Raw genomic sequence first — 26717 nt, 5'->3', positions numbered from 1 at the left:
CTAGTCTCAAAACATGTTGAGGCCAAACGAGGACAGTAGTAAGGCAGCATGAACTGAGTATGTACCCATAACAAAGTCGTTACTCTGCTCATATATATTTTATATTTATTTCATTGAATTATGTAATTTTATAAAAAAAGAAAACACCTAAATTATTTTTATTTTACATTCATTTATTTACATGTTTTCTCAATGAACTACCCTCATGTACAAATAAAGTCTGTATTTGTTTCTACTCTGATTTAAAGTATGGTAAATTATTCCTATAAATAAGTCTGCAGTGTCTGTTTTTGTACCTTCAAATAAAGCTTTTTTTCCTCAATGAGAAGTGCAGATTCACTCAGTTCAAGTTACACAAACAAAAATAGGGCTAAGACACACAAGTCAATTATATCTTTGTACCCAACTCAATTGATTTCTGCTTTCCCAGAAAGACAGCTATAATTGGCACAAGAAGGTATGACAATTCAAACAACCTCTGACTTGATAAACAGAAGAGGTCTCCAACAATGTACTAGGAAAGCTATACGTCTCCCATGTCACATAAATACAGATAGCATTTCTAAAAAACAAAGTGGGAGAAGAAACTAAAAAGTCTGTCAACCCACACACATTTGTTGCGTTACTTTTCCTCCACATAGAATTTGGTTTGGTCTGAATACACCCAAATTACACAAAATGACATTAAAATATTCCAAACAGGGTTATCCCTGGATTTTTACATAAACAGAACATATGAATTACCACAATTTACACCAATCAAATTCTGTGTATTTCATAATCCCTGGAACACAGAGTTTTAACACGAACAGTGATGTGAACACGTCAAACAAAAAAAGGTTCTAACAAACGCTTTCACAATAGTGCAGAAGCTACAAAAGACTAATTGCGAGCATCTGTTGAACGGCTGTCTAGTTGCACTGAATTAAACTCTTTAGCATGCTGGGAAAATTAATGAGAAGAATAGAACTCCCACTTTGGAGGAGACAGGTTTATACAATTTGTCCATGCTACGGTAAAGACAAAGGATTGCGAAGTGCTACAGTCTGCAGTTTGAAGTGCCTGCTCCAAAACGAACGTGTCTCTGAACAAATCTTTCCATTTGTCAGGAAACCATGCAGAGGAATGCTCAGCAAATACTTCAAACGAGCAGATGCGAGAGACGGTCCATAAAGTGTCATTCCCAGCCATCGCTGGCTTCCGTGCTTCCCTCCTGGAGTCACATATTAATCATTTCCTCTTTGAAACTGACATGAATCAGAGGGAACGCACTTCAGACGTCCAGAGAACGAGCAGTGACACAATGAATGAAACAGGATCAGGGACACTACTGCAGCATGATTTAAAGAAAATGCACAGCTCCAGATGTCTCCGATACCGTGAAGGTGACATGTTATTTTCCTCCTGCCGAGGTGAAGACAGGCGAGTTCTCCAGTCATTGAGCTATCAATTAAAAAAAATACTATTAAATTCATTCTCCTCTTGCTGCTTAAATTATTCATTAAAAAACAGGACAGAAGCAAGCAGTCCATCTTAAATACTGGGATAATAAAAATGAAACACCTGGATTCAATCCAGCTCTGTGCGATACAGCTGATTCCCCATAGGTCAGAGATAACCCAAACACCTGGATCTTGCTGGAAAAAATGTCTATAACTCATCATCAGAGGTGATCAGCATGAATTTGTCAGACTTGCGGGAGCTCTTGTTGCCTGCGGACACTTTTCCGTTTGTGCCGGGCTGGACGACCTCCTGTGTGGACTGCTGGGTGTACTGCTGGTAGGCTGGGGAAAAGTTGTGAATCGCATCCTGTACCATGTCTCCCGGGTTTATGGTCTCCTTCAGACCGCTGGAGATGCTGTGCATAGAAGGGATGTTTTCTGTAGGAACAACATAGGAACAAGGGAGGTTGGAAGATGATTGATGCCCGTGACTGCAATGTTACAACTTTAAAAAGAATAGCTAGACAGTTGCATCCTGGAGTCTCCTTTGGTTGCCTGAGAACTGTTCCCGGCCAAGAAATAGCCCAGCGTACACCTTGTGAAAGTGTACACAACTAACTAACAACAAAACATCATTTTCATTTGATTTATTCATTGTCCAAAAAATGTAAAGAAATGCCCAAGTAGACATTCATATTACTCGCTTCAAAATGTACATCATGAATCTTAAATCATATAAATCTGAATATTCCAGAAGCAAGAACAACAAATGTTTTTGCATTTTTGCTGGATAAATGACTTAATGGCTTGTCAAATAAATGTTGTCTATCGATTAATTGTCTTTTTGTTTAATTGGTACCATCAACTACCCTTTGTGCGACATTATAGCAGCAATATTTGATCGGTTAAAAAAAAAGACAAAAAACTTTAGGCACGATGTCTTTCCTTCATCATGACTTCACTGGCTGCAGTTTATAAATGGACCGAACACAACTCAGTCACAGGCATTGTCCTCACTGATGGGTCCCTTAGCCCCCCGTGGGGAGCCAGGTTGAATTCTGCCCAGAACTAAAAGGGTGTTCAAGGCGAAAAAAGGGTGGGCGGACATCCACAGCCTTCTGTTTCAGGGTCACTGGCAGTGCTGTCTGGATCGGCTTATGGAGGTGGCAAAGAGAAGGGCAAGGTGGGGTGGGTGGATGGTGGTATGGTCTGCTGAGTTTCTCCTTACTGCCGGAGTGGACGCAGAGGAAGGGTAAACCAGAGGTGTGGCACTATCTGCAGTCACACACATCAACACCTGAGGGTGGGTGTGCACCAGCTGAACTACAGTGCTAATGGTAATGTCAAAAAGTTCAGTTGCAAAGAGGGACTGGATGGCTGAAGCAACGCAATTAAACAAAAAAAATGAAATAATCAGCTGTCAAACCCTTCCACATCCACATTATTATACTTTAGCAATTATTTGATCCCATTACCTGCTCTGATTTGTATCTTGATTTAAAAAAAAAGTAATGTCAAGTAGATACAGAAACTTTTCATTATCGCCTCAAGTACTTCTGCATGTTAAGCAGCTCAAGGGAACACAGGGTTTCCTATAGCAGGAGAAAAAAATGCAAAATGATTGATATCACTGCGGAAGGCTTTTCCCATGGCTTCCATTTGTCATTTACGTGCAAGCAGCACTGACGTCAAGGGGTGCCGCTCCCTCCCTGTTCTGTTACTGTACTGTGGCATTCCAATCCCTTTTCATCTTCCTCTTCATTGTTTTACTGGCAACTGTCCTCTGAGTCATGAGTAACAACAGGCCTCACGCAGGAAGCACTATAAGAACAAATGCCTTCATATTTTTGTTTGCATCCACAATTTTATTGTGTTAGCACTCACTGCTTTCTGAGATTCACCAATGTTTTCTTAGTTGTGCTATTATTTTAAGTAGGAGAGTGGTCGAGAGCAGTTTTGATGAACACAAAAAACGTATTAATATTATATATAATTGACATTAAGCTTCTGAATGGCTTACATACTGCTCTTCAATGGTTTTTGAGTCTCCTGTAACACCAGTACTGACGCTCAAGCTAATGCTAAAGTTCTTCTTCCAGCCTTGTCTTGTAGTTTTAGGAGTATTTCCACAAAACACAACACCTGCACTTATATAGTGTTTAAGGAGCGTTACCTATGCTAATAATAAACACCGGCCACACGCCCCTAATTTATGATCACATTGGATCATCATTCAGCACACCTGGGTAAGTGCAGATTTGGATGGTTAAGAACGTTTGGTGACTTCACTTATTTTTCAATTAATAGAAAATAGAGATATTTAAGAGAATATTGCTGCATGAGGCCCAATGTGTGCCCTTGGTTAGGTTGGAAGTTGGCAGGGGCTTCATCAGCCTGACACACTGATCACGACAGCACTACTTTTAATTCAAGTACAAATTTGTAACCATGTGGACATACCAGCTGGTTCCTTCAGATAAAATAGAGGGCTTGAATGTCAAATCTAACCTTAAAAGTCAGTCTGACTGGACTAAATGGCTGCCAAAGGCACAGAGGAATGCAATTACTGTTGCTAACACTTTCAAGCCAGGGTCCGTCCATATTCTGTGGGGGAGAACGGGAGGGCAGTACAGACTACGGCGCTTACCTGGCACATCATTTTTTTTCTCCTGGTAGACGGTGCAGGTGAAGGCGTATCGGAGGGCAATAGCAGCAAAGAACATTTCGATGCAGGTGATGAAGTTCTGCCAGCCTGCTGCCACGGTGCCGGCGCCGACCATTTGACCATCGATGAAGAGTGCTTTGGGTATGACGCCGTTGCGCTCCAGGATGGCGAGGACCATTCCTACAAAGCAGCAACATTTGAATTAGCAATTTATACTTTTATGTGCGGATTCAGAGAGAGTGAATGAGCAAACTTACCTTGCCAGAACGATAAGAAGATGACAGATTTGATTGTGAGGAATTTCAGCACTGGTTCGTACGGCCTGAGCAGATCACTTGTTGCGAAGAAGAAGAGGAAGAGAGCGTAGAGAGCCAGACTGACTGAGAAGTTGTAGATGATGGTGATATATAGGTATCCTCCATTTATGCTGCACAGAAAGTAGGGAAAGTCATATAATTACAAATGTGGTTAATTTATGACCGTGAAATACTTCGGTCTGACACTTCCAGACATTTTTTTGACAGCCACAATCTATTCATGTTTTTGATCCATTTATTACTTTGGGCTGAATAAAAAAGACTGCCAGCTTACATTTGATGACCCTTTTCCACCATATTGTTAGAGCAGCTGGAAGTGAAGCCCTTTTAGCCTCTTACTTGAAGCAGTTAATAAAGCCTGTTTGTACTCGTCCTTATTTCAGAATGCATTTGATAAACAGGCAGACTTTCATTGTCAGACTGCCTCTCTACCCTCTTTGCATTCCAGAGAGCTTCTCCGAGGCCTCAGCTGTGACTACACTAATTACTCCTATCCATAGAGTGCATGGTTGGCTGAAAGCGTAAAAGTAAACAATCAGCGAATCATCATGGTCTTGCTAGAGGGCTTAAAGAAAGACATGAAATAAGACAAGTTACTTATGCCTGCTAATTTTGCTGTTGAAGTATATGGAGAAATAAGCAGGAAGAACTTAATCATCTCTATCTTTTAGCTCGACAGTAAGAGAGTAATGATATCAAGCTGATTGGAAATGTCTGTCGCAAGCCCTTGTTGAACTCTGTGCTTCTTCTGAGTGGTTTAGAAACAAGCGTTGTCACAGCTGAATCTTCAGAGAGACACTGAGCCGAGAGGCGGAGAAGAGCACCTGAAAATAAGTCAGACAGTTTATGGGCTGCAGATTTTATAGCTTTTGATTACACACTAGACAATTTTATTGATGTATTACCCTCTCCATATTCTTTTGGGACCCATATAGTCTCATATGGTACAACTGCAAATACACTCAAATTAAGTTTGTCGGTCTGCAATTTGCCTCCGTCATTGTATGACATTCAAAGCAAAAGCATGAAATGAAACAATACATCTTCCGTTATAATATTGTGCTTTACTGAGTGCAACATACAATAAGAATTAAGTGTCTTCATTTCAAGACACTTACTACATCTGGGGAAAACTTATAAAGAAATATAGTTTCTTTAATACATATCGAAAACCCTTGAATTACTCTTTGCAATACCAACAACAGTCAGAAGGATGTGATTATGGCTGACACAACTGGGACAACCTGCAGTAAAGTACCTGCAGACTCCCACAGGAAAGTTTGATCCCAGCACTTTCTGTCTGAAATGAAACCCTTTAATTCTAAACATCTTCATCGTGCCAACTGTGAAGAGGTGATATAATTATCTCCATTTTGCAAATTATTTCCATGTGCACATAAACAGCACACAAGCCTTCTGGCAACGACATGGAATATGTAAGATACATAACGAATGAAATGGAAAGAGAGGTGCTGCTCACTTAAAATCTCCATCATGATATTTGCCAAAGGCCTGCAGGATGATGGTGATGACTGCCATGATGGGTTTGACAACGCAGAACTGGAGAGTCGCCTGGAGAACACATTACAATTCAGAAAGAGACACCCAAACAAGCAAGGACACCATGAAGGAGGAGGAAGATGAAGGATGAAGAAGAACGTCAGAATCGGTTTGTACGTCTTATAACCTGAAAAAAATCTGTAACTGCTCACTGACAACAAGCAAGCACACAAATTAAATCTTTGTTTAATCCGTACAAAAAAATGAAGTGTAAAAAAAACAACTATTTGCTGTTTTATGGGCGGTTATATGTTGGACTGTTTCTTGACCAATAAAAAGTCTTATTTTTAAGCTTTACATTTTAGTACAGATCACTCAATGTGGACAGGGGGAGCCAGGGATCTACCACTACCCACCTTATAATTAAAAAGGTCAATCCGCCCTACCTCCTAAGCCACAGCTTTACAGGGGCTTGAAGGTGGATTTTGGACGTTTCCAGGCCAGTCATTTCTGCAAAGCTAACTTAGCACAAACATGTTTTGTCATGCCGCCGTATCTTAACTTCAGCTGTTAAAGCCTGTGGATCATAGTTTATTACGTTTTATCACAAATGCCACATTTTAGACTCATTGTTCTCTGTATCACGCAGTTGGATGGATCTCCTTACAGTCAAGAAGAAATAACCATCTCATGTTATTCATTCACAATGCTCTACTGTAGAAGCATCCAAACTTTCTCACATCTCTTTTCTCATTTAAATCCAGTAACTTGTTAACCTTAGAGATCACTCACGTCAGCACTGATGTTGGCAGAACTGGTTTCAGGTATTCAGTACTTTTTAATGAACTATACACTGCATTTAAACCAAGTCTTGCATTCCCCTTGGAGATTTTAAAGCTTTATTAACTGATGTTTTACATGATTCTTAAAACAGTTTTTAGTTCCTTGTGGATAGGGAGGATGTTTTGAAGGGGAATGTAGATCTGCATACAATATAAGACTGGAGGACAGGTTTCCTCTGTGTTGTGTGTTGAAGCCTGAATCAACCAATTTGACAAGAGGTTGCTCCAAACTCCCATCCCCGTTGCGGCACTTGAAAGCAACAGATCAGGAGTGTTCGACTTGATTAGCCAGAGGGAGGCTTTTTTGAACGGCCAGTCTATGTCGGTCGTGGGCTTGACAAAATGACATCAATAATCATTTCGATAACTGATTTGCTTTGAGAATATTAAGTGACAGGTTGGCACTAGAACAGGCACAGGGAAAGCAAAAGCTGTCAGTACTAAAAGCTTCAAAGCTAATCATTTTGCACGATACTTCCTGTCGTGCTTAATATTCCAAACACAATGCATGTTCATAATACTAGTAGATTAAAAGTCAACCATCGTTTCTGCTTCAAATTAATTTAGTTAATAACTGCACACAGACTATAAAAATCTAGTAATATACTTTAATACTAAGCTACATGTGTGTCAGTGTAAACCGCACAATACAGATGTAAGATAACAGAATATGTTCATTAACTATATATACTTAGACTACATACTTAAAAATAGCTCTACTTCAAACTGGTGCATCAAAGGGTTTTGTGAATTTAGGATGACATGCACATCTGTTATATTCACCACAGTTGACTTTTATTTTGTCATCAGCCTGCCAGCGGTTTCCATTACAATACTAAATAATTTCTCAGAGAATTCAAAATTGAAATGACCCGAAGCCATTTCTCTCTGTTCTCTCCCACATCAGAGTTCACTGCAAAAGTTCACAGGTGGCAACTATCGACAGAACTGCTTTTAAAATTTCTCCTGAGTCGTATTAAACAGCAACACCGCTCTACTTTGTAGATTGGGTATTACAATGCAGACACTCAAAGCTGATTCTTCGAAATTGATTGAACAGAATAACTAACACATTTATGTATCTGACCACAAGGTCAATGTTGTTATTGTCATCCTCACACTCAGCAGGAATTAAAGATGCAAGAGTGGACAGCAGGACAGATGTTATGTAACTCTCTGATTAAAATCTCTGTCTGATATCAATAAATTAGTTTCATTTTCTACATCAACTGCTTGTGCATTCTGGCTGCTGTTCTTCCAATTAAAGACCCAGTGAAACGGATATTAGAGCACCTTTAGCTTCTGTACCGTTTCTATTTTACAATGAAACTGAATATTTGAACGGTGTACAACTACAAGAGGGATTGAAATCAAATCCTTTGCATTTGATTGAACGGCAAAAAAAGTGGCGCGGACGTCAAATGAAGCGCAACACGGTGCTCCAGATGTCATATTATTGGTTGAAATTGGTTGTTACAAGCTTACGTAAGCACTCCTCATATTTTGATTTACAGGAGAAAAAGATTTGACATAAAAATACGAACAAATTGATTTTTTGCAGATATTGTTAAATAGGTGCACAATATTAGACATGATCTACAAGGGTTAAAAAGGCATATTTAATTTTATCTCAACTTTAAGGGGAAAAAGACAAAATTATCAGCAAAAAACACAGCTACTAAATGATTACATTTGTGTAGTGAAAGAATATAGTATTAAGGGTCTTGTGCTGTTGTAAAGCCAGGTGTAGCATGAACGCAGTCACAATGAACCTTCGTCTTTTGCATTCTCAACAGCACAACGGCTTTCCCTGGGAGGCAGGATTTGACTTTTGCCCAGTTTTTAGGAAAATAAGACACTAAAGTGTCTAAAAATGTGATAACGGACTTAAACTGAAAAGTAAAAAAAAAGAAATGCTTTGGATGAAACAGCATCTTATCCTCTAACCTTATCTCTCAGAACCACAATTCGTCTCGGCTGCTTTTCCATATCACTGATTCATTTGTTAACCACTCATCTAATCAAATACTGACGCTTCCCCAAAATGTGCAAAGAATTTCAATGTTTTTACCCCGACGCCACCACCCACAAAATGGATCAAGGCCATTCAGATGTTGTGCTCTGACTTTGATGTGCTGTTGCAGGTATTTCACTTTGAGGTTTTCTTTTAAAGACGAACGCACTGGTGTTTTCTCCAACACTATGTGATCAATATTATTGAGTTTTGCAATTATAATAAATAAGTAAGTCAGACAGCAGATTATCACTACTTTGAATCCACTCACTTCCTGGGAGTTGACCTTCAAAACAGCAATTAATAATCTGAAGTGTTCAATATATTGATTTCTGAAATTTTCTGTTCATGAATTTTAATGTTGGTGACCTATTTTAAAAAGCATAATAAATCAGTGCTAAGCTCTCGCTTGAGGCTAACACTTTCACTGCCCACCCAGCAAACTCCAACAAAACTGGTGGGGGTTTTATGCTACAATGGGCAGTATAAAGCTCTTTAATAATGCTCGGATCTTTAATTACCCTCTCACAAAGAAATATCCTTCAACTATGATTTGTTTCAGATATGCCACCAGAGAGAACTTGTCGTGTTTTCCTTTTAAAAACCCTCCACCTTCGACTCCTGTGGAGGCACACCGATTGTTTATCACTTGCCACTTCTAAAGAAAAAATATATATTATAAATGTAATATATTTTGTTTTGAAGACATAACGCTCAGTTCCAATTTTTGTATCAGCGTTAGGCTGGTAGATTGTGCAGCATCCCAAGATGCGCTGCGCTGACAGCTCACATCATCTCTCTGCGTTTAGTATCAAGTCGCTTTCACCTGGCCTCTTTTTTTAAACCAGTGGATGTTATCCTCTGAAAAGCACACAGCCAATTATAACAGCTGTCATTTGTATGGAGTTCTGGGCAGAATGGTAATTTACAGCACAGTATCTTTTGTTTTTCCAAGAGAATTTGACATATTCCTATTTTCAGTGGGTGTAAATATATTTCAGTGGTCAAAAGGAGCATCTCTTGTGCTGCGATAAGGGGATGAGGCTCACCTGTTTGCAGAATCTTAAGAAGCCGATGGAGTAGCTCGTTCCGCTGAGGCAGCAGGTACCGTACAGACAACTTGACCTGTGAAGACAAGAGGACATGACGAGCGGTTAAGTCAACACTGAAACATTTAGCATCAATTAACAGAAGCAAGTTAAAGAATGGATTGAGTGAGATGTAAAATAGAAACACAGCTACTTTGTATTACAACCGCTATAACACACAATAAACACTAGCTTGCTTAAATGTTTATATTTTTTGTTTCATCGATTAGTCAATTAATCAAAAAAAGAATCGATTGTTTTAGACATTTTTCCTGTTTTTCTTGCTTCTATGTGACTGTGAACTGAATCTATTCGGGTTCTGGACTGTTGGTCGGATCAAACAAGACCTTTGAAGACATCACCTTGTTATAGACAAAACTAAAAATCGTTTTATAAAGAAAATAATCAACAGATCAATCTATAATGAAAATTATTGTTACTGCTTAATCTGGTGTCTGTTAACTCAGTTCTATGGTAGATTTTCTGAGTGGTGTTGTATTTGAGATGTATTGAGAGACGTTCCAAATATTTTGACCACATCATTTACTTTAAGCATGTAGGATCAAAAATATTAAAAACACAAAAGCACCTCATCCTTCTCAGCAAGTGACAGACAAAGAGTGAAATAAGGAGTAATAAGAGAGAAATTCTCAACCTGCGGCGTGCGCAGGACAGCCGTGACCGGAGAAGCACTTTAACCTCTCGGTTAGTATGCAGCATAAACAGCAGCGTTTTTAAGGCTACCTTCTCTCTGGGCATTAATCACCACCTCTCTGGCAGTGACCGTCTGCAAGCCTGTGGATAATGCAGCTTCCGGAGGCTTCCACTCAGCCCTTTCGGCCCGAGCCCCGCATAGGTTATAACAACGAGGGCTCTGGCTGGGCTTGTATCCGTGACGTGTCTTGGGAGGGACTCAGCCAACTCTGTTTTCAGCTGGGACGGACCACATAGCGCTGTAAGACGTGTCTTTCAGTTTAATTAAAAGGCATTCGTTTCATATCGATTCTTTTATTGTATAGTATTGTTTTTTTGTATTTTCAAAAAAGAAATATCCGAATACCAAATTTGAAAACAGAATACTTACCCAACAAACAAATATTCGAATAGCCCAATGTCTACACGTCTTATTTTAATCCTTTTCATAATTGTAAATTACTGACGAACACTCAAATGCATCGTCATCACTTGCAAATGAGAGCATGTATATTCAGTCAAATTGAATTTGAGAAACAAATTTGGATTTGCCTGCCAAGTGAAAGTATTTCTTGCTCCGTGTTAATTCCCACAGAACCTGTGTACTATTGAAGTGTATTATTTAGGAATATCACACTTAATCAAGTTGATTAATGGGAACATCACACATTAAACTGAAGCTTATATTGATGTATAATATTTATTAGAAGAGGAGTAGGTTTAATGTGCAGCTAAAAGGCAGAGACCATGTTTCTAACATGCTAACACAATGGTAATGGCGTACATACATTAAATGTGTGATCTCATTAATCTGCCATGCTGCTGATTAAAACATAATTGACTTGAACATTAACACGCTACAATATTCTTCACAATATTTGATGTCTCTCGAAATCCTAAAGGGCGCGTAACAGCAAGGCAGTGGAGTGATTTTAATCTAAAACAAGATGTAGAATTTATGCCTCGTCCCCAGTGGACAGCGTTGAGCGATGCCACCATTTATCAGGGCTCAACATTAGTGTCTCCACTGTCTTAAGAACCTGCAAAAGAGCTGCTGCGCTGCGGCTGAGTCGGCCATTAAACAGCCTGTCTGAGGCTGGTCAAAAGCTCGGAGATAAAGGATAAGATTCACAGATTAACAACGTACTTCTTTATTGCGCTTTCACTGGGTTGTTCACACCAAATGCTAATTCAAAGGCAGCAACATGCACCTTGCACCTTTTGTGATTGTAAACATGAAGACGAAACCATATTGTAATTTGTCCAAGTTGAGTTTAAGTGAAGGTTGTGCTTCGGTCAACTAATCATTTGAAAAGTATTTAAAAATCTTCAAGCCAGTACCAAACCAAACCGGTACGTGTATGAATTGGAACGAAATCACTCACTGTATGGTCTTCCCTCGGATCTCTGACATGATCCCACTCTCTCCTCCCAGATACTCAAAGGACAGGCTCAGGAAATTGTAAATGACGAACGCTGCGACAGAAAGAAAAGAGTTAATTCTTAAATGATGAACCATGGCATGATTTTAACTGTAGAATGTCTCGTCACCTTCAAGTATAACTTCATGTGAAAAAGGTCAAATCATTTCAGAGGAGAAAACGGCCACATGATAAAAAATAATTAGTCCTACATTTTGGAACAATAAATGTTTCAGTCCTTACATTAGGAAGCTTCCAAGGGTTCTGTGTCTTGGAAATCCCTTCCTAATCCTTTGTTGCTATTTAAAGAGGGATTAAATGAAGCTAATGCAGATGGTGTCCAGTCAAGAGAAGGTTCATTATGTTTTAGCCGCTGGTGGCATTCCAGACTTACTGCTTTCTGATGCGCTGCACCTATCAATCAGCCACAAAATTGGCCTGCAAACTGGAAACTAATCTCCTGAATAATGTATTTCCTACATTCCCCTTTCTCAAATTACTTGTAATCCATTTTGCATATCATTCAGCTTTGACATTAGTAAAGTATATTGGTCTTCAAACATACAAAACAAATACACAATGACAGTTGCAATGTGCAAAGGCAATTGAACTACAGCGTATAGAACAGTGTTTATATAATATCTGAATATTGTAAATCATTGCAGAATAACAAATACATTTGAGAAAATATCCTACCTTAAGAAAAGGTACATTGAAGTTTTTTTTCTCATTAGCAAGCACTGAAACCGGTGCACAAAAAAGGATAGTCCTAAAACGACTCCTCCCAGAAACGTAACACCTCAAATAATGACGTCTATCTACATGAGAACAATGACTGGTGAGTAAAACTAGTTCGGTCAGTTCCTTGTCTATCCTTTCCTGGCAGCTATGTAAAAAATGAGGACATTATCAGGCAGATAACGTCAAGGGAAGTGCTTGTGAGCCTTACCTTCGTAGCAGTCTCGAACAGAATCAAAGTAGACATAGTACTGGTCATTGCTGATAAAGAGCAGACTGAGCCAAGAATCAAAGGCATAAACTGGCACAATAAACAGGATGCGGATGATGTAGCGCTGCTCGTTGGGGACAGTGTAGGACCGAAGGTGTGTATAGATCTGAAAATACATAAACAAAGAATATTAAAAGCATAAACAAGAAGAATGCCAACTCCCTCATCAGACTCATAGAATAGTTATGATTTAAATAACTAGGAAACTTAAATTCTGAACATGATGTATGAGATTAAAATAGAAAAGGACATACTGTAGCCAACAATGTTTTCCTATAGCCTTGACTCTAAAGCCATATTCACCACTAGGCTGTGAACGACGTGATATGTGAACAACCAGAGATCTTATGAAAAACAATGAAATAGGCTCTTTAACGAGACGACTTTATTCATAGCTACATTTGATCTTGCATTGGCTGCTCTGTGTGTGTGAAGATCTGTCACTATGAAACACGGCAGCGGGGCGGACTAGAATAAAAAAAGATCAACCAACTCCTATTTTAATGACACCCAAAACATTCCAGCTTCATACCGAGTGACCACACCTTATATTGTACAGCTATAGCTTCAAATACAGAAGCAGACAATATGATCAGTAAAGTTCACTGAGCTGATAAAAAGGTCTTAACCTTTACCTTTTAAACACATACACACACACACACACACACACACACACACACACACACACACACACACACACACACACACACACACACACACACACACACACACACACACACACACACACACACACACACACACACACACACACACACACACACACGGCCTCCATAAAGATGATATGGTGCAGCTGACAACATTTATGGGAATACACACAGCATATGGCAGACAATCTGACTGATCATTCTTTCTAGAGACCTTTAGTTTTATACACAAGGCCTCATTTTTAGCGGGGCTGTAACGATTCATGTGTTCGTACCGAACCGTCGCAGTCTGGGGCACGCAGAATATATACGGCATGTGAAATAATGCACATAACGTTGCGCCCAAAAGCTTTGAGCCTTATGCCGTCATAAGAAATAATTGAAACACTCATCCTAATGCACAAGTTTTATTTTATTTATTTTTCTATGTACTTTGAAATTCATAGCATAAGAGATGCTTTACAGTTTTGAGAAATTGTGCCGTGTTGCCTTCCGTGAAAGTGTTTGTTCAGTGTTGGTACAGTTTCACAGAAGTGTTTGAAACATTCCATAATGTTTATACTTAAAATAGTTTACCAAAGTTGCCAGAGGGCAAAATGTTACCTCATCAAGAAGAGTTTTTTTCTATCTTTGACACTATATGAATGAAAGTAAACATATCCTTTTGCATTTGTTTTTTCCAGCTGTTCACAAGTCAACTGTGAATCCTAAATCATGGTAAGAACTGAACCGTGACCTGTGTGTACCGTTACGCTAGTCTTTAGTCATGGCTCAACAAACACCTGAATTCCTTTTATATTCCTACTGAAATGTCTAAAGGCTGAGGTAAGTGTTGGCTTATCCAGTCTGATCTCAAGCAAATCCAGCACTTAACGATCTGTATGTCTTCAAGTACAGTTAAACTGCCCCTCTTAGGTAATGCTGGCAGATGACTGCTGGTTGGCTAATCTCACCAACGTTAACAAATCAAAAACAAAGCTGTTGCAACATGAAGCTGAAGGGAAACTGCCATAACCTGGCAACACCTCAGATCCGACGACAATATGGAATAGAAATACATCAAAACTCTATAATATGGTAAATCTAATTTATCCTTGCATAACTGAATTCATATCTGACTAATGCTCATAGGACCTCTTCCACCAAACAATTAGCATATTTAATAGGAAAACTTGTTAAATTGTTTCTCCAGTATCATTGTCCCTCTGCAGATTAAAATGTAGCCCTTATTACAGACCAAAATGCATTAGGGAATATTATTGTGATGCCACAGACTTGGCAATCATTTTCTAATAATGACTCATGACTCACTCTTCATAAAGTTTTTAAAAATATGTTTCAAAAAAATCACTAACCATCCAAAAGTTTCTCAGCAAACTGAGATGCTTACGCCCCATTAGTTAACTAATCGAGTATGAGGAGGATATCCAAGTAATACCATCAAGCTCAATCTGATAACTCTCTAAAAGGGAGAGAAAACAAACATCATTACCACATCCATGTGTAACCTCATCAGAAAATCAACAGATTGCTGAAACAATTAGTCACTTAAATGTTTAGTATATTGACAGAAAAATTGCTATTCTAATAATAGATTGATCATACAAATTATTTTTTAAACAAAAATGTCCAACATTCTCCGATTTCTCAAATCTGATGATTTCCTGCTTTTCTCTCTCTTTTAGGATTATACACTGAATATTTCTAGCTTTTGGACTGTTTGTTGGGTAAAACAAGAAACATGAAGACATCAGCGTGGGCTTAAATGTGAATTATACGACCAACAGTCAAAAAACCCAAAATATTCAGATTACAATCACAAAGAAAAGCAGAAAATTATCGCCTATGAAAAGCATTTGTGCTTGAAAAATGACTACAAATATTAGTTTATCAAAATAGTGACCTTATTGATTAATAGATTAAATTGACTAACCGTTGCAGCTCTACAGTAGTTTCGCTCACACCTAAACTCACTAACTGAATAATATTTTATTGAACATATTCTGTGCCGTTTTGATTTAAAATCTACCATCGATGGGTGTGAAGATTTCTAATTCTGAAAACCTCCATTTGTAGAAACAAACTAAACAACATCCAGAGTCTCACTCTGCTCGGCGCATTCAGCTTGATTAAATGCCCATTAGAGGCAGCACATTAAAGCCTGATTACTGTGAGGGTGGGGGTGTGAAGTGAAGCCGACTGTAGACTGATGTCCTCCATTTGCCTGAAAAGCTAGAAAAGCCAACTACGTCCTTCCTGACTTTATACAGCTGACCTGACAGTAATGCACAGTTGTGTGCTGAATAATGGCTTCAAGTCAAGCTCAGATTTATTTCTGCATCGGCTGCCCTGACAGTAGAGCTAGAGGAGCCACGTTGTTTAACACACATATAGCTTAAAGTGATTGTACATATTGTAACTTAATGTGAGGGACATGACGCAGTCATACAGCACACCATAAGAGTAGTCTGCTGCTCTCAATCCCGAATGCTTCAAGTTTCAAGGGGACCAATAAGGCCAGCAAGACGAATGAGCCACACTCCAGCGATTACTGGCCCGAACAGCATTGGCGACTTTACAGCTAAGAGGAACTAAGGTCATTGTCTTTCCTTGTTTAGTATTCAGAATGGGAGTTTAGGAGTCTATAGCAATCCTCTAGAGCCAAGACAGATGAAACACCACCAGCATTGCAACACTAGTCCTGCAGATCATTTTATTCTCCGAGAGTGTCCGAAGAGATGCCTGTTGTAAAACAGCTTCATTCTCCCTGCGGTGCACTCGTTATTTATTTGTTCAATTAAAATGTCTTGTAGCAAGTGTTTGTCCAAACAAGTACTATATTAAAAACGATAGAAACCAATTTGCTGGATATTGAGTCACAAATCCCTAAACACGGATTGTTTTCATACTAACAGGAAGCAACATGTTGATGCTTTGTGAGGCTGTTACAAAGCTTAGAAAAGTACCAAAAGAACAACTCTTTTATTAATCACACTAAAACACAGACAGTTGTGACTGTATGTGTGTTAAGATAAATACGACGCAGGCGTATGACTTGGATAGATGCATACTCAATTCAAGGGTTATAAAATCATCGACTAAAACTGAGAAATATAACAGCTGCACACCATTAAAACCACAGCTAACAAGAAAACAAGACCCTCATCCTTTATACGCTGTAAATGTTATCTCAATATCAATTGATTTCCCTGCTGATAATACAGTGCACCCTGCCGCTCTCTACCAATAATAAAACCATAATGATAAGCTATCATCCACGCACAGCGGGTAACTCACCCACACAAGAGACATTTATTCTTCCTGATTTCACCCCCAACATACAGAGAGCTCACTGTGTATTTATTGTCCTTTAATCAGCTCAAGGATTTTCATCCATTTTTAATCTCAGTCAACTATAAACTAAGAAAAACATTCACACAATGCAGCGAGGGAGTGCAAGCACAAAGTAGAAAGAACCTGCCTGGAATACTTTATGACTAGATAAGACACAGCGCCAGGGCGAGTATGAAAATAAGCGGTGTGAGCTGAGACACGGAACTCACAACGCTATGCTGTAAAGTAAGAATCCTTTGTGGATATAAGAATGTGTTTTTGTCCTCTGGCAGGGGAGGTGCAATGTGTCAGTCTGTTACCATCTGTGATTACATTTACACCACTTCGAGTGCAATGCTTTGAAGCTGTAGGCTATTTAATCACCAGTGTTAAGTAGTGCAGGGATTTTCTTCCAAGCTTTAGAAATATTCTTGTCTATGGTTTTTGTGAAACTACATAAACTCACCTGGTGGCATGTCATGAGCAAGGCGGACCAGACAAATATCCCCGAGAGGGCCTGAGCGGCCACTGTGTTCAAAAACATGTGGTCTTCTATGATTGTCCCGTTGCTTGTTTGAATGATGGTCATATTGGAGACGTCCGACTTATCTGGCAGGATTGGCGCAGCCAGGTGCACAATAGAACTATTTTCGGCTAATGAATCCATGGAATCCAAAGAAATGTTCATCTGAAACAGAGAAGGGGAAAACACGCACGCAGAAAGTCAGTGTAAGACTTACAGGTAACATGTAGAAATACCTCCCGTGTGGGTTTGACTTAATATTGCTGCATTTTGTCATACCGCCTGCTGTGAACACAACGAAACCTAGATGTACTGTTGTTATTCAAAAAATGAATTAATTAGTAAAATAAACTACTGTAGATGGAGGTGAAAGACTGCAATACTGTATAAATGATCACTGTCTTGATATGCACCTTCTTTACAGTCAACAAAAGGCTCACCTTGTCCCGGGGAGGGTGGAAGCAGCTTTATCCCGTTTAGATGGCGGCTACCGTCCAAAACGCAATTATAGGATCAACATGGGGAATAAACTCGCCTTTCAGAATAGACAACCGACCTAATTCACATCCATTTACAGACGCCCCACCGACTTTATCAACGACGGGTTCAACCTGACTGGACTTCCTTGTTTGAAACAGGTGCCTGACCAAGAACGAAGTCCACAAACTCGGCGAATAAAATCTCTCAACAAAAAAAACTTGACAATTGTGTCGTAGCTTGAGAAACCCGTGGAAAAGACTGACTTTCAAGGTAAACGACGAGGATTTTAATTGTTTCGTTAAGCGGCGAGCCGGAGGCGCAGCAGAGATCAACAGGTTGAGCACAGGTAAATGGGTCACGTGTCCGCAGCTCCACGTGTGTCGTCATCACGTTGCCTTTACGTGGGACACATTACGTATCAGCCAGCCCTCGCAACGAAAAGGTATGACGCTTTTGGAAAATGATGGAATATGTACTTAAATCTGTTCTGTATGCGTTGCTATTGTTAACTTGACTGTTGTTTTGTTATATTTGTGTTAATAACAAAAAAAGATTATGTTGTAGCCAAAGGTAAAGTGTGACTAAAATATTCGATATCTAATATTTCATATCTAATATTTGTATTACCATTCATTTACATATATGGGCTATTGCAATTCAATACAATCAACCACCAATTTAGAAATAATAGAAAATCAGGCACAAAGTTGAACAAACACCTCTCTGATTCAATTAAACATAGAAAATAAGATTGACAATTGGCATATGTATGCAGGTTATACTGTACACTCACAGATTACAGATTCCTTTCATCTATTACATTGTACACATGCCTAATGATGCTAAATCAATAGTCATCCCAGCAGATGGATCCTCAGTATAGTTCTCATTAGTCTGTGCTTTTGGGCATGATCTGCATCAAAACACTGCAACTACAGAATGCATTCATTTGAAATGTGTTGAAAATCATTCCAAATGGATGTTTAACTGCATTTAACGCAGCTTAACACAGATGTGATTGATAAATAAAGAAAATTACAAAGACTAGACAAGGCGTGGTCCAATCTTCCAGTTTGATGTGAACATTTGTGATGCTTAAAATATTTAATATTTATCCAGTGCAAAGCCTAAAACATCCTTCACTGGAGCTGAGAAGACAGAAAAACGACACGTTTTAAAAGTGGTCTATTTAGCTTTATTTCTACATTCTCTTAATGAAACAATTTCGAATATTTGAATCCTTAAAAAAAAAAGCAAACAGTATGAAGTATTACAAACAAACAAAAGGAATAAGGTCAATACATATTTCACACAGGGATGAACTGGAGCGATTTGCCATCATTTTGCAAACTATAACTCAGTCAATGGACATTCTTCCGTTTTCTGAGAGCACAGTGGCTTTCAGAAAACCATTCTTTACAACCAGATAAACTGTCAAATATATATTCAAGAAAACTTCACTGGCTCAACAAATCAAAAAGGTCAGAGTCAATGAAATTGGTATCCTACATTTCTGTCTTGCAGCACAAGCATCCGTTTTCTTCTTTCGTCAAATCACAGACTGGCATTTAGTAAATAGTAAAGTCTTTCAGATGAAAAGAAAAGCACAGCAAAATGTGACATTTGGTGCATCCAGAGGCTTGTATTTCAGCCAGCCTTCAGGCTTTGTGTCCATTGTGTTGACTCCCTACCAGACTTGACAACTTTTGATGATCTCTTTCATTTGTTTTATTGCATCTATGGAGGAATCCTTGAGTGCCAGACCCATTAAGACAGACTTGTTGCCAGCTTCTTGGCACACAAAAGTTGCCAGGTTTTTGGCACAAACATGTGTCAGTGGCTGAAAAGTGAAACACAAATCAGGGGTTAGATTATCACACGGATAAATGTTTTGATGTAACATGTTTACGTCAGAAGAAAATGAACTGATTAACATGAATGACTTCTACAATCTTTGTACGTGCAAAAGCCTGGCCTGTGAAACTTACTGATAAAATGAGGAAATGACACCTGGAGCACTACACTGGCATGGACACCTTATCTATTTACTCTATGTTTGATATCATGTGCATCAATAATCTTCTCATCTATTGAACATATCTTCAAACACTGAGGTTTTAGAGGCATCAGCTCACTTTCCCAAATCATTCCCACTGTACCAAGTTTGACATGAAAAAATAATAAAAACTTTTCCAATTACATTCTGTGCTGCTGCCATCGCCTACGTGGTAAATAGTTAGAACTCGCCTTTACTGTCATGCAGCATTATTGATTGGGCTATATTCCACACACACCATGAGAAAAGTAATTTCTTTCTGTGAAGTTCCCTCAAAATAAGCAGCGTTAGCACGACTCTAAATATGACTTACAATATGATTACATTTTAATAAAACCCCTGATGTGGCTGTCGCAGGTTGTCTGGCTGCTGTGAAATCCAGTAAACTTTCCAATAACAGAGATGAAGCCTCGGCTGTTGACTTAAAGCTTAATTACATTACATAACAACATTCAATCATGATCATTCTTACAGTCTGTGTGACTGGGCTTCAACACTGTGCTTTCCCCCCTGAGTCAAACCCCCACACCTTCCACGAGAGTGCAAGTATTGTCTTTAAAAAGAACCTGCACTGTCAATTCCACAAGCAAACAACATTATACTCCATTTATCTTTTGATGATCCATGTCTAGGACTGAACGCCAGTTAGAAATGACATGCTAATGCAGAGCTGAAATAAGTTGCCTTGTGCAAACTTTAACGGCCCACTAAACTCCATGCCTCCTTCCCATCCACCACAACAATTGAGAGCCAATCTTATCTGCCCTTTGACAGCATGAAATGAGTTACCCCGTGTTGCAACAAGTCTGTCTGATGCCCTGTGAACAAGTCTATAACACACCGATACAATATTTATCAGAACAATTTCATCCAGCGTACCTCGTCTTTGCCCAGCAGTACTTTGGTGGAGAACGCTGGGGTGCTGATATCATTAGATCTGGAGTCAGGTGTGACAGATATCAATGTCCCCATTTTTCCGTACTGAGTGAGAACTATCAATATGTAATTGCTGAACTCTGTACAGACGACCTGTGTTGAAATTCCATTGACTTCTTTCTCCGTCTGTCTCGATCGGATGACGGGCTCAGTAGAAGACATTTTGTCGATCCTGGGGAAGAAAAAGAAACAGGAACTTATTTGAAAGGCTGCAGCTAAAGAGTATCTTCACTACTGATTATTCTGCCAGTCATTTGCTTGTTTCATAACTTATCAATTTTAGTGATAAGATGTCAGAAAATAGTGAAAAATGGTCATCACAAGTTCCTAGAGCCCAGGGTGACAACCAAAATCCAGAAATATACAATCATATCAGTTTACTACCATATATCACAAAGAAAAGCATCACACATTTGATGAGGTGGTGCAGCAAATGTTTGGTATTTTTGCCTGTAAAATGGCAGTTGCAAAATAATAAATGTCAAACGACTTATCAAAAATCGACAAATCCTTTCAGTACTAGGTTAACAACACGCACACATTTGTTTTCTGTGGAACTGTGGAAGTAATGACAGTCATGAAATGTGAGTCTGACACCAGTTGTCTGCTGGCTCACTTGTATTCAGGACGTCGCTCCTTCCCCTAACCGTACTGTACATCTATTTTCTATCATGTATTGTCATGTGATTGCAGAAAAACCAATTACCCTAGGGAACAAAAGTAAAGTTGAACGACTTAGTCACTTCTGCAAATAACTTTACTGCATGAGTGCAACGGTAATACAGTTACCTCTCCAGTGAGAAATGTATTTTTCTAACATTTAAGGGACTTACATCATCCATATTAGGCTATTGTGCATTACTGTATTCTACATTACTTTTGCGCATAAAACCTTTCACTTATTTGCAAAATACGGGGAAATAATCGTCAACGATGAGATTCAAATAAATGGTTCCAGACATTGTGAGCAGCCAAGTACAGAAGCAGCAGCTAAGTACTATGTACAGAGGTATTTGAGAGTTGTGTCCTCACTAAAATCTACATCCAATCACTTGCAGAGACCATATTCATATTTTCCAGCGGAGTAACGTCAACTAAGTGAAAGAAAAGCTCCGCAGAGGTGATGCTCAGCTTTGAGGAAGTACTGACATGCAGAGGCTAACGTTAGCCAAACAGCTAACCTTACTGTTAGCTAGCTCCGGTTGTAATCTTCATACTTGACATTACAATGAACAGTTCAGCGTGTGTGAAATAAAATACAAATGCTCACTCTGTTACTTCGTCTGTGGAAAGCGGAAAGCTCCGTCTGCACTTAAACACTTCACTTTCTGCAACTTCTGCAGCGATCTGTGGTGCTCTATCGTTCACTAACAACAAACGTGCGCCGTCGGGTTGAGCGTGAGATATCTATGCGTGATGACGTACCTGAAGTCACGTCTTACTTCCGGGATAGTTTCTGTTCAATTTAAAACAAATTAGAGGAATTCTGAGGTCCTTCATCATGTCAAACTGAAACAAAATTTGATATTTTATGTGTGGGCATGATTGGTCAAATAACTTTCAGATTCAGATTATTAGTATCCAACAACTACAGCTTCCATGAGGCTTTTCAGTTGTTAAGACTGAATAAAATCATGTCTGATTAACTATTTGCCTCCGATTAGATGCCTCGTTTTGAATTTGATTAATTTTACAGATTTGGAAAACGATTTTGCAATAATTTCTCGATTCAAATAAAGACCTTTGTGATTGTAATTAAATCCCACTAACAGTACATTTTGTAAGAACATCCCAGGTAATATTAAATTGAATTAAATCAACTGAAAAACTAAGAATAGAGAAGTCTGTATATTTTAATAAAGCAAATACATAATCATAAGAACAACTGTTACCATAAATGTTTAAATCCACAAGGAACCTGCAGCCGAGCGGGTAACTAGTGTCTCAGAACAAAAGATATCATGTTGAGTTTGGGTTAAAAAAAACAGTGTATTTTTCATAATTATTTTCTGTCATTGGTATTGCCCTCATAATGAACCTTCCTTACAGGTTAACCATAACTACAGTACAAAAATAATAAATTAGTGTTTCTCTTTGTTTTTCTCACAAAGCATATTCAAGGTTCCAGCATCGTTCACAACTATACATAAAGGAATACTTCAAACCATCTCACTGTTGTGCAGGCGCATAACTAGTCTGTGTGAGTCCGGACAAGTGCGAAGTGTTTTAAGTAGTAATATAGCTTTAGCGAGGCTGCATGTGACTAAATGTAGTTCAACTCATCAAGACTTTTATTCTCCGTTCAAAGTGGAGGCATGCAGGCAAAACAAAGTTTTCTTCAAGAATTCAAGGTAATACAGGGCAAGTCATTGATACACAAATGGTTATTTTGTGGGTGAAGTATTCCCTTAATCTGCATAGTAATTTTTCTAGAAATGACTGTGATGAAGTAAGGACGATTCAACTGAACTTAATTAAGTATTATCAAGAGTGAATGTCTTAGAGTTTAAAATTAAGCCGATCCTCTGCCCTGGTACATTTCAATCAATATTAAGTAATAGAAACAAATCTTCCAAAGCAAGAAACCACAGAGGCAAGATGTTTTCTAATTAACTGTCAATGGAGCTTTACTTTTAAGAGCAGATAAAGACATTTAAATTATTTTTTATTTTTAACTTATTTTTTAATTAAATAGTGGCAGTAGATAGAGAGGACTGGAGGACGTTTTTTGATCGCTTGAATCTGGTTAATACGTTTATGATACAGATGAAATGGAATTATAAATAGTCCATGAATTGTTTTAATTTTTAGCGCATCCGTTATGAAAACCAACTGAAAAAGTGTTTTTAGCTTGGTATTGACCTGACATTTTAACTGCATTCAAATGTTATACGTAGACTCTGCAAGGACAATTTAGTAGGACCTTTACATTTCGGCTGCATTTGCCAACTACAGCAGTCACATCTGCATTTACAGCTACAGGAGAGGCAAGCAGTGCAGGAATTTTCACTGTTCGAAAAAGTGCTTGCATGACCTTTTTTTTCAGGTGGATGTGAGGCTCCACTGAAGTCTGCAAGTGCTGCATCAGGCTGACTGATCCAAAAGGAGCCATCCCCATGAACATGACACACTCACAATGTCAAATAGCGCCGGCTCAGCGGAATTGTTATGCACCCTGAGTAGGCAGCAGTAGGTATGAAATTGGTTGGACCGCTCCCTATACTCCCTGGCCGACCATCTGTGTCCTTCAGTGATCATTTTGATACAAAAAAAAAATTGTAATGCAAAGATCAATGCGCAACATTTTAGCATTATTTGTGTAATGTACTGTCACCGAATCTGTCATAGTATATTCACGTGTACTAGCAATGCACAAACATGTTCATGAAAAACCACAGTGAGGTAATGAAGATGTTTAATAAATTATGACATTAATAAAACATTTTGGAATGAATATGCATTACTTGCAATGAATATGCATAACTATGCCAAAAGGCAAGTTACTTATTCTTGAGAGTAGAAAACTCCAAATACAAATCATAGACTGTATATAAGAAGTAGAGGTAGTGACAGTGACATCACCGCTTGGTTTGTGGACTGCTGTTTTCAAGCCTTGAGTTTGTCATTATGGCCGTCGCCATCTTTTTGTCTTTTTTTTTAACCAGAAGTGACCTGAGAGGGTGTAGCTAGCGCAACAACTGAAAAGGGTGTGAAAGGGTAAAGTTGCAAGACGAAAACACGGACAACTCTCAGACCAGACAACGCCATGGTAACCTGTCAATTACAAGGTAGCCCCGCCCTAAAGCATACCCTGCTTTATCGTCTATTTTACTCTAAATGGAACAATAATTTACGAAATGAACATCATGCTGTATTGAAGAAGACTTGAAACTAGCGATTGAGACCATAAAATCATGTTGCCGCCTGCTACAAACAGACAAACAGCAACATGTTCCCCTTGACGCTTGTCATACATCATAATATAAAACACATAACAGTGTCATAAAAGCTTCATGACATATTCATGAATTATGTTCAAATCAGTTTGAATGAAATGTCTACGAGGCCCTTGCTATTTATTACTCTCAGCTATGGAATGAAAACACAGATATACCGTTTTCCATATCATTGCTTTTGGTTGAACGTTGCCAAATTCACAAATGTCAGTTTCTGTTCAGGAACTTAGAGAAAATACTCATAGCAGGTTTATCCAGTGGGTCATGAGAAGATTTGTATGATAGGACATGTGTAATGAGTTTCTAATTACTCATTCCATGTAATGTTTCTTTGTGAATAAGTAAGGACTTGTTTTGCATAATGAATAGTAGACTAATGGTTACAGTGGCTGTTTCAGGGTATCGAGGGTCCTTGAGCTGTTTCCAGGAAAAAGGAGTAGTCTAATCCCTTTTAATTTGATTCATAGATATACAGGTTGTGAATTATTAGTGAGTGATTTTCAAAACAAAGGCTTTTTATTCTTCCTTCTTTCCACTCCTCTGCTTGCTACTCCAACCGTTTCCAACTCATCTGCCATGTTAGCAATCATAGCCTTGAAGCTAGAGGGAATGCATTGGAGGGCCTTGAAATCCGAATCTTTGAATTACACGTCAAAGAAGGGCAGGATTTACATTGTAGTTGTCGTTATGTAAAATGGTGTGAACTCATCAACATGTACTGTGGATGTGGATGACAGTTCGCCAAGTCAAATTTAGGAACCAGATGCCCCTTTAAACTGTCTTGGAAGAAAAAGAGTTGATGGTGCTTACGGGTTCTCAATTTGACAAACATCTTATCTGTGACTAGTCAAGTGTTTTCTCTTTCGCTATCTGTCTCACACACAGACACTCTGTAGTAAAATGTCATCCCAGATGAGAATATTTGCTAGATGAGGCAGCTCCTCCTTGTTTATCTCATCAAGTCTCTCTTTGGTACGCACTGAATACGTATCATGCAGACTCATTTTTGTCTCTTTGCCCCTTTTGAATAATAACTAACTCAATATTAGGTCATCGGTGAAACATTTTCCTCACACCTTTGTAAAATCAGACAAGCTCATATGGTGGATGGAGACAAAAAGGCATTTCATGCCTCAGTACATTCCACAGTCACAAATTCTCACTCACTCACGAATACATACACACACATAGACAATTATTACCCTTGTGGCCACTAGAGTGCTGTGCTGTATTACAGATAGAGCTCAATGGCGACTTAACCATGACATTTGAAAGTTGTGCTCAAGTTGTGCTCATGCCTCGTGAGGTTAACCCCTGGGGTTAGTTTCCATTAAGTGTTTTTTGAAAAACAAGCAAGGAAAAAACCAAAGGGGAGAAAACAACATGTTCAGGGCATTTGTTAGAAAGACGAAGCAAACTGATTTACCTTTTCTTCCTCCAGACCTACAGAAGTGTTATTCTATAGTGTATTGTAATAGTGGTTTTAGTATGACAATATGATTTATTTGAGTTTGGTCTTTTTTTTAGCTTGAGACAAAAAAAACACCTAAATCAGTATGAACAACACAAAGTTAAGCAACAATTTGTAAACTTTGTATTGTCCAATAGCAGAAGATTACCATAATCTAGGGAGACAGGAATTAATAACCAACAAAGATTACTTCAACAACAGAGGTTTCGGATTTTGAAATAGCACTTTTGAACCGTACAAAAAAAATATCTGCCTGTTGAAATTACATGCTTGAGCAGTCTCTGATCTACTTTCCATTTTTTTTCA

At 38.7% G+C, this 26717-nt stretch overlaps 2 protein-coding genes across 2 annotated transcripts; both read right to left on the bottom strand.

The window, feature by feature from the left end:
- Positions 1 to 88: 88 nt before the first annotated feature.
- tmem184a (transmembrane protein 184a) lies at positions 89 to 18331 on the bottom strand. Its single transcript, XM_079177708.1, has 9 exons — positions 17953 to 18331; positions 17456 to 17677; positions 12932 to 13097; positions 11947 to 12037; positions 9830 to 9905; positions 5905 to 5996; positions 4365 to 4534; positions 4090 to 4287; positions 89 to 1880 (listed from the first exon to the last, which is right to left on the bottom strand). Exons 2-9 carry the CDS (start codon positions 17675 to 17677, stop codon positions 1651 to 1653), a joined length of 1245 nt encoding a protein of 414 aa, XP_079033834.1. The 5' UTR covers positions 17953 to 18331; the 3' UTR covers positions 89 to 1650.
- An 839-nt stretch (positions 18332 to 19170) lies between these two features.
- Positions 19171 to 22363, bottom strand: psmg3 (proteasome (prosome, macropain) assembly chaperone 3). The gene is made up of 3 exons (XM_079178229.1): positions 22255 to 22363; positions 20928 to 21156; positions 19171 to 19832 (listed from the first exon to the last, which is right to left on the bottom strand). The coding sequence occupies exons 2-3, from the start codon at positions 21144 to 21146 to the stop codon at positions 19680 to 19682; spliced, it is 372 nt and encodes a 123-aa protein (XP_079034355.1). The 5' UTR covers positions 21147 to 21156; positions 22255 to 22363; the 3' UTR covers positions 19171 to 19679.
- Between the last annotated feature and the right edge of the window lie 4354 nt (positions 22364 to 26717).

This window comes from Pholis gunnellus (genome assembly GCF_910591455.1).
Source record: "Pholis gunnellus genome assembly, chromosome: 17".
Lineage (NCBI taxonomy): Eukaryota > Metazoa > Chordata > Actinopteri > Perciformes > Pholidae > Pholis > Pholis gunnellus.
The sequence above is the reverse complement of the archived record's forward strand: the minus strand, read 5'-3'. Positions and strand labels throughout refer to the sequence as shown.

Bases quoted from the DNA above. Each gene is read 5' to 3' on its own strand.
- tmem184a (XM_079177708.1), bottom strand. From the start codon at position 17,677: ATGAACATTTCTTTGGATTCCATGGATTCATTAGCCGAAAATAGTTCT. The intron at 4,288-4,364 runs GTAAGTTTGCTC...GCTGCTTTGTAG, and splicing joins CTTCTTATCGTTCTGGCAAG to GAATGGTCCTCGCCATCCTG. The intron at 1,881-4,089 runs GTAAGCGCCGTA...TTGTTCCTACAG, and splicing joins GAAAAAAAATGATGTGCCAG to AAAACATCCCTTCTATGCAC.
- psmg3 (XM_079178229.1), bottom strand. From the start codon at position 21,146: ATGTCTTCTACTGAGCCCGTCATCCGATCGAGACAGACGGAGAAAGAA. The intron at 19,833-20,927 runs GTACGCTGGATG...TTCACTTTTCAG, and splicing joins TACTGCTGGGCAAAGACGAG to CCACTGACACATGTTTGTGC.